This window comes from Phalacrocorax aristotelis, chromosome 23 (genome assembly GCF_949628215.1).
Source record: "Phalacrocorax aristotelis chromosome 23, bGulAri2.1, whole genome shotgun sequence".
Taxonomy (NCBI): Eukaryota; Metazoa; Chordata; class Aves; order Suliformes; family Phalacrocoracidae; genus Phalacrocorax; species Phalacrocorax aristotelis.
In genome coordinates, this window is record NC_134298.1 from 355,768 (window position 1) to 365,011 (window position 9,244).

Genomic DNA, 9,244 nt, shown 5'->3' on the forward strand with positions numbered 1-9,244 from the left:
ATAAAATAGTTGAGGAATGTTGTGAGAAAATAGGATAAGAAAGCTCATGGGTTGGGATGAAGACAGGAACACTGCTTACCAACTACCATTGTGTGTAAAACACACAACTTAGTTTGTTGCCAATTAAAATAGGTTTGGATAGTGAGAAACAAACATTAAAACACATCTCTCCCCTCTTCCAATCTCAATTTCACTCCTTCACTCCATAGTCCCCTACCCTTCCCTGAGAGTGGAATGGGAGAGATTTATGGTCATAACATAGTGATTTCCCTCTGGTACTCCTTCCCTCTCACACTTTTCCCCAGCTCCAGCGCATATGCTCCCCATGGGTTGCAGATCTTCTTGGAAAAAATATGCCCTGATATGGATTCTCAATGGGCCACTTTTTCCATCAGGAAAATCTGCTCCAGTGTGGGCTTTTCCATGGGCTGCGGTTCCTTTCAGGAAAACTCAGTTCCACATGGGCTCTCCACAGGCTGCAGTGGATATCTGCACTGGCACTACAGAGTACATCCTCCATATCCTTCTCTGACCTTGCTGTTTTCTCTGCTGTTTCTCACTCTTAGTTTTCCCTCTTCCTCTCTGTCTGATGTTTCTTGCCCATTCTTAAACATGTTTTCACAGAGGTGCCACAGATGTCACTCATGGGCTCAGCATTGGCTAGAAATAGGTGTATTTTGGAAATATCTGGACCTGGCTCTATCCTGCATGGGGAAGCCCTTGGCCTCTTCTCACAGATGCCACACCTACAGACCCCCTACTAACAAAGTCTTACTACCTTTCATCCAATATGCCCGTGTATTCCCGTATCTCTCTATTTTCCCATCCTTGTTCCTCCCCAGATCACCTTAATATCTCCCCTTACCCACTTTTGGTTCTTCCCATAAACATCCCATAATAAGTCTGTACAATGTCAAACTGCTCTTCCCTGCATCACATAGGAGCCTTCCTATTGGCTCATCTTGATGAATTTTCCACCTGGGCCATGGGGCTGATTGCTGTCCTGTGATAGCAAGATGAAGAGTTTTTCAGATTAGTCATACTCCCCCTCCCAACTTTCTTTCACTGTGCTCCTCTATGCATGTCAAGAGAACCATTTTATCCCATAACCTATCATTCTTAACTAACTATAAGTTAGTATCTATTCTTCAAGTTGGTTTTAAAGGAAAGAGAAATATTGTGATTTCATCTGATTTTAAATATCCAGATGTAAAAATGTTAATATCTAACAATATATGATCCCAGAATGGGGAATGGAGAAATATGTAAGATTCTATACCACTGTTCTTTTCATCACAGGAACAGTTCTACAGTATCAGAACAAGGATCAGTCTAGTCCTCTATCTATTCTCAAACAGTTGCCAGAAAAAATTGCCTACAGGGACAAAGACTGGGCAAGCATATATGATACGTCATCTAAGTATACTATATGGCTACTTTATCTTTCTGAACCTGATTTTTAATGTCTGCTATGTAATCCTCAACAGACCATTCTTCCAAATATTTATTCAATCTCCCTTTGAACTAATGTGAAATTTTCACATCTACAATGTTGTTTGGAAAGGAGTTCTGCATCTCCAACTATCCTTTTGTCATGTTTTAAGACCAAATGACAGTGTGGGTCTAAATGGATTTGAATATGTCGTAGTTTAGCCAGCAGCTCAGCCCCACACAGTCGCTCGCTCCCTCCCCCACCGGTAGATGGGGGAGGGAATCAGAAGGGTAACGCTCGTAGGCTGGGATAAGAACAGTTTAATAATTAAAATAAAACAACAACAAAAATGAAACGGAAAGGAAAACAATGAGAGGTGCGAAACCTGCGGCGGGGTGGGGGGGGAAGGGAAATGAACCACCAAAACAAACCGCACATGACGCAGCGACTCACCACCCGCCCACCCAACATCACCAGTCCCTGAGCCACAACTGACACCCCTCCCACGTGCCAACTGCCCCAGCTAATAGACTGGTCATGGCATCACATGGTATGGAATGAATATCCCATTGGCTGGTTTGGGTCAGCTGTCTTGGCTGTGGCTCCGCCCCTCCCAGCCTCCCGCCAACGCGGCAGAGCGCGGGAAGCTGGAAAGGTCCCTGACCACCACAGGCACTACAGTGAAGAGAATTAACCCCTACTCGGCCAAAACCAGCACAGATACCAGAGCAGTTTCATCACAGATACATAAAATTTTACAAATTACCCAAATTACCTGATTTTGGTGAGAGATGGCACAGAAAAAGAAACCAACTGGGTTAGCAGAATAGGTTTTTAATGCAACCTCCCCATTCTGTGGGAGAGAGGAAATGTAGTTCTGGTGACATTGCTTAACCCCAGTCAGCAACCAAGCACCACACAGCTGCTCGCTCACTCCCTGCCAGTTGGGATGTGGGAGAGAATCGGAAGAGTAAAAGTGAGAAAACATGTGGGTTGAGATAAAGACAGTCTAACAGGTAAAGCAAAACCTGCACACACAAGCAAAGCAAAAAAGGAATTAATTCACTCCTTCCCACAGACAGGCAGGTGCTCAGCCATCCCCAGGAAAGCAGGGCTCCATCACATGTAACGGTGTCTTGGGAAGACAAACGCATCACTCTGAATGTCCCCCCTCTTCCTTCGTCTTCCCCCAGATTTCTATGCTAAGTATGACAGCATACGGTGTGGGATATACCTTTGGTCAGTTTGGGTCAGCTGTCCTGGCTGTGGCCCCCCCCAGCCTCTCAGGCACCCAGGAGAGCGTGGTGGAAAAGCCCTTGACTAGTGTAAGCACTGCTCAGCAACAACTAAAACATCTCTGCATTAACAACAGTGTTTTTAGCACAAATCCAAAACAGAGCCCCATACTAGCTATTATAACGAAAATTAACTCTATCCTAGCCCAAACCAAGACAACTTCATGTGTTAATGCTGTCAGTTATTCTAACTACACCTAAATCATTCTAGCAGATAAACTTCTGAAAAAAGACTGCTTTGCTTCACTTGTTTTGAACTTCATTCCAAATATTTTCATTTAATTAACTCTGCTTTCATTGAAAGGTCATGGAAATGAGGGCAAGTCTGCAAATCCTCCAAAATGCAAATACTGCATCCATCTTCAAAATAGGCAAGAAGGACGATCTCAGGAACTACAGGCTGGTCCATCAAACTTTAAATTTTGTTTGAATTCCTCTTGCTATTTTTTAATGGAAAACAACGTTTACAGGAGAGAAAAAAATTACACAAGAGTAAAAAGCTTTGACAGACATTCCCCAGAATTCTTAAACAATGCCACCTCAACTTTTCTTTGATAAAAAACCACTTTTAAAAAGATCATTTGAGGAACAATTGCAATTCATCATTGACTTATTAATTATACACAAAACTTTGCAATTTAGATTGTTTCAAGTGAAAAGTAAAAGTGTTTAGTATTAGCTTTGTGTCTTTCACAGTTTTTTCATATAAGCAGGCTAATTGGTCCAGCAAAGAATGTCTTGTTTTGGTTGGTGTTGGGTTCTTTTTAATGAAATTTTCTGTTGCCTAGTGCTTTGACTACCTGTGCTGTACCTTGGGCTTCTTCAGGGGAGTACCATCAGAGGTGTAACATCCTCTGTAGAACGAAGAATTAACACGACCAGAAAACAAAGGAAACTAAGTGGGGTCAGTTTTTGTAGTTACACATCCAATACATCTGATGACATCTTAGTTGTGAGTTGTCTTCTCCCTGCAATGCATTCCATACTCCTGGTCCTTCAGCTGCTTACAATGGGAACTGTATTAGAACACACAGTTACCTCTCTGTGTATTTTCCTGGTTTTTCTTTCAAAGGAAGCTGTGCTGTACATGGCATTGGTATAAATACTCACATGTGATTCATAGTATATATAGTATGATATCTTACCATCTCTGGAGGCAATTTTGTGACTAAATAGGTCCAATGACACTTAAGATGACATTGTGTGCCTATCTAGAAAATAAAATCTGCATTTCATATACTTATCGTAGACACATCTACATAGATGTCTGTATTTAGATTTCTTAAACATGAACCAGTTCCTGTATATTTAATGACTAGATGTATAAACTGAAGGAGATTTTTTTAAAAAAGAAAAAATATTCTTGGAATGTCTCTTTTTATAAAAATAAAAGTGCAGAATTCCCAAACATTTCAGCAAATATAATTCCTACCTAGTCTTGTCTTCCTAATGTATTTTAGAGAAAGAACACTTGTTATTCTGTACAAAGCATGACAGGTATAGTTTCTGCTATGGTCTTTATTCCCCTGATCTCATTTGAGACTCTGTTTCTACTATGTACAATTACACATATAAATTAGCATCTGGAGATAATTACTGGAGATAATGAGAGGTAATAAGCTTCCTCTCCCCCTTCATTTCTTTAATTGGCAAGGACTTTATTAGCTTGGGCCTTTTTGTACAAGGGAAGCTTTCCCAGAAGAAGACACTGAGTACTTTAAAGGACAACCTTTCAGGTAGGTTAGAAAAAAATATATCTGATCCACTGCTCATTACAAGTGTTTAAAGGCCACATGCGTACTTGGAAACCCTGAACTGGTAAGTAAGTCTTAATGCTTTCTTACCATAACAGATATATAAATGAGGAAATCACATACCCATTATGGTGTAGCTTATTGGACTGAATGCTTCAAAAAGCAATTATTCTTGGTTTTCCCATCCCATACTTTTTCATCATGAAAACTGCCAGATATGTCATATGGGATTATACCTGCAAGTCAAGAATAATAGCAAAACACATCAAGTCTTTCTATTAAAATTTCCTCTTAATGAAAAAGCAAGTTTTTTCTTTCCTTGCCATTCCTTGCCTTGATTTTGATATTCTGTGTGTCTTGTAAATACAAAAACACCCACTGAGGTGTATCACATCAGTGTCTATTCTTTTTGACAAGTGACTTTTCTAATTGGAGATGTACAGGGTTTTTTTATTAGGTTCAGTAAGAAGACATGAGTAGTAAAGACAGGTTAGAAGGAGCACTGTAGGGGCTGAATGTGAGGGTAGGTGCCTGATGATCTCTTGTGCCATTTTTGTTCTTCATTGAGCTTTAGACAGAGACTGCTATTCTCTGTGGGGAATATTTTTTTTGCCCAGGATCTCCTTTTATCATGGAACTTGCCCAGGACGTGTTCTGTGGAAAGGGATTTTTTTTTTCTTTTGGCTGGACAAAGACTATAGAAAAAGTATCCTGCTTGCCATTTCCCGAAATTCTTCTGGTTTTGTATTTGGAGAAAGAAGCTCCCAAAACTTTGTTCTGTGCCTCCAGTCAAATTTGTCATCCCTTAATTACTCAAAGGTCCATGCATGTTCACATCAGTGATGATACAAAATAGCTAAAGACTATGTTACTGTTCTGAATAAATTAATGCATCTTTTGTACAGACATCTTTTTCTCTCATGCATACAAAAATGAGCATATATTAATGAGCTGTAAAATCTGAAAGTAAGCAGATTGGAATCAGGTATGGTTATGTGTTCGTTATTTGCTCTCATTTCCTTGAAAAGCAGTAAAAATAAACCTCACCTCCTGCATCTTAAATAATTTATAGTACAGACAACTACTTCAAGGTCAGTTAAGGAGCACTAAAATGGCCATGAAGAGAAATAGGCATTTCTAGAGTGCAAATATGTGATGTGTTTTGGAAGAAGATATACCTACCTAAAGACAATATTATTCTCTAGTCTACCAATACTCAATTAATGCCTTAAGCGGATGTCCATTGATATTATAAAAGGAATCTAGAGCAAAACAGGCAATAGAAACATGCAACATCTACTTTAAGCTATTGAAGTTAAACTACCAACTATATAGATGTCTAAATCGGAGCTAAGTGCAAATTGAAAATGAGAAAGAATTATTCTTCTCTTTCAAAGACAGGTGTTTAATACAAGTTAGATGAATCACGTACTGGAGGAGCCAGTCTTTAGAGTCACTAAATATTTCTTGCTTAAACATAAACTCCTAAAATCTGTAGCAAAAAGAGCTGTAATGTCTATAGCAGTCTCTTCCAATAAACTTCACTGGTGTCACTGAAAAATACAGAGGTGGATAATTTCCTAATAGGAAATGAAGAATGTCCAACATTTGCAAAACTATGTGTTCAATTGATATTACATCCATGGTTTTAACCTTTTTTATCTATATACTACCTGATTTTTTGTGGTGCTGTTTTCAGCAATGTGATTGTCAGCTGCCAGTCTCTGTGCTCTTCCATATTCCATCCTACAGGAAAATAGTGTGCATTACAGAGGTCTTCTGGAGGATTTTTTGGCTAAGTTTTGGGTTGTTTTTCCAGTGTTGCTATTGAAAGCAATATAACAAGTCATTGGAAACAATGTCATGTGTCCCTCTCACTTTCTCTCTTGTAAGAATTGTTGTTTCTATTTTGTAAAGTTTCCACAAGAAAGAGTTTACTAATTGCCCTAATTCTTCACATAAACATGCTTTTGTGGAACTCTTACATTTGCTATTTCTTCTGCTTTGACACCTGCAGGGATAGCTGTGGGCACCCAATATGGAATGAAGAACCAAACTGATATCAATGAGTTCATTCTTCTGGGATTTTCATATGGGCTGCAGGTCCAGACCTTACTTTACCTGGTCTTTCTGGTCACCTACATGGTAACAATCACTGAGAATGCAATCATCATCTTCGTGGTAAAAAGGAACCATCTACTCCAAAAGCCCATGTATTATTTCCTGGGGAACCTGTCCTTCCTGGAGATTTGGTATGTTACAGTAACATTGCCTAGGCTTTTATTTGGGTTCTGGTCACAGAGCATGACCATCTCATTCTCCAGCTGCATGACACAGTTATACTTCTTTATCTCCCTTATGTGCACTGAATGTGTCCTCTTGGCTGTAATGGCCTATGACCGCTATTTGGCTGTCTGCCATCCCTTGCGCTACCCAGCCATCATGACCCACAAGTTGTGCTTTCAGCTGTCGATTCTCTCATGGGCAGGAGGCTTTTCCATTTCCTTGGTCAAGGTGTCTTTTATTTCACGCCTCACGTTTTGTGGTCCACAAGTCATAAACCACTTCTTTTGTGACATCTCTCCAGTCCTGAACCTTTCCTGCACTGACATGTCCCTAGCAGAGACAGTGGACTTTGCATTAGCCTTGGTGATCCTGCTGGTACCTCTCTTGATCATTGTTTTCTCCTACTGCTGTATCTTGTCAACTATCTTGTGTATGCCTTCAGCCCAGGGAAGGAGGAAAGCTTTTTCCACTTGTACCTCCCATTTCACTGTAGTCGTTATCTTTTTCTCAGCCACTCTCTTCATGTATGCCAGACCCAGGAGGATCCATCCATTCAACCTCAACAAAATAGTGTCTGTCTTTTATGCTGTATTCACTCCAGCACTGAACCCTCTAATCTATTGTCTGAGGAACACAGAGGTGAAGGAGATTCTGAGAAAGATCATAGGCACAAGCTGCTTTGCACACCAATAAGTTCCTAGGCTAAGGATCCAGAGGAACATGGACAGTAGTGTGAACTTTCCATCTTGAAATGTAGTTGAGTAAGATCATTACAACTTGTTCATTGCTGACTCAGTCATCACTGTCTCGCTGCACTGAAGTCTGGCAAGGGAGAAATGGTATCATTGTTTCTATGTGGAAATGTTTCCTTCTCATTCATGAGGGTGCTTTGATGACTGAACTACACCTGGTTGTAAATTATTCTGCTACAACAGCAATAAAATAAGTCATACTAGAACCTTGGCTGATGCATAATTTCCTTCTAAAAATGAGATTTATAGATTTTGAAACCATGTAGGAACATTGGATATCATTGAAATTCAGTTGTCCAAATCCCTACAGACACAAATAAAGAGAGCTAAAACACCTGTCAAAGAAATAGTTTGACTTCCTTATTCTATTACAATCTTACTGTATATAGAAAATATTATTCTTGCTGTACCTATGCTATTTGTATAGCCATACCTTCACATTACCTCAGAGCTGGAATATGGTAGCATGTAGTAAACCTCACTTGAACACCATTGTACACTGAGGAATTAGTGATCCATGTAATATTTAACCTGAGTAGGCCCAGGCATATGCTACATGTACAGCCTGGCCTTCAGGCCTTCGTTGTGCTGTTCATATCCATTGGATGCAGGATAAACTTTACCAGCTGAATTTAACATTATAGCCTGGAATCAGCTCCCACTTGGTACCTATGATTACTCCACTTGTGTGTCTTAGCCTTGATCTAAAAGTGGAGCAAGAACTCCTTATGTGAACATCCTTTCTGTTTGACAGTAGGAATGCTAGATAGAATTGTTCCCTTTTAAGTAAATCCTATCATAGCTTGAGTGACCAAAAGAGGGTAAATTTTCCACAGATATATTTGCACAACATACTGTTCCCTGATTAGAGTCTGTTTGGTGCTGCACAACGTCTGACACGATGTAGGATTGTCTGTATCATCCAGTTTTTCTTTATAGGGTTACCTCCAATAAATGACATTTCAAGTGATACTTCACAGAGTCTGAGTCTCTTTCTTACTGGTATTGTAATGAACATGCACCTCCAGGTGCAAAACACAGGGCTTGAGGCCACTGCATTCCCACCAGTACTAGGAGAACCATCTTACTCATATTGACCAGAACCAGTGTGAGATCCGATGTGCAGTGTGTGCAGTCAAGGAATTAGGGCTCCAGTGTCACTAGGAGCTACACATAAAAAATTATGTTTCCCATGTGTGTTGCAGCAGTAGTACTACTTTTCTCAAGTTTTTTTTAGCTGACTTATTTCAGTTTTTTCAGAATGTAAAAATAAATCTTATGGGAATTAAAAGGGCATCTACTATTTAGTCCTAGACTGTTATCACCTAAATTTACACCTTTTTTTTTAGACTGATGTAAAACACTTGCCAAAAGGGTCTAAAATTGCTAGCCTGGTTAAAGACATCTACACAAAGATAACAATTCTTCTTCTTCAGAATGAAGCGTACAAAACAACAAAAACTTTTGTTGAAGAAGTGGTGATCATCCTGATACTGTTTGTTCCTAAGGAATACATTGGTCTCATACTGCAACAGTGAGTATTATTATTACTCAGTTAATAATTCTATGATATGTTGTAACTTTCTATCAATACTGAAAATCAGCACCCTTCAGATTCCCATTTTTCCTAATAATAGCAAGCTGGATAATAACAAGATAGAGAAAATGGTATCATCATTAGGTTTTATTCCTGCTACAACAATGTTGTACTTCAAGAATTTTGAA

At 39.5% G+C, this 9,244-nt stretch overlaps 1 protein-coding gene across 1 annotated transcript; it reads left to right on the forward strand.

Moving 5' to 3' along the window:
- The first annotated feature begins 6,445 nt into the window (after window positions 1-6,445).
- On the forward strand, window positions 6,446-7,460 carry LOC142067830 (olfactory receptor 6B1-like). The gene has a single exon (XM_075116803.1). The coding sequence runs from the start codon at window positions 6,525-6,527 to the stop codon at window positions 7,458-7,460; it is 936 nt and encodes a 311-aa protein (XP_074972904.1). The 5' UTR covers window positions 6,446-6,524.
- Window positions 7,461-9,244: the final 1,784 nt, after the last annotated feature.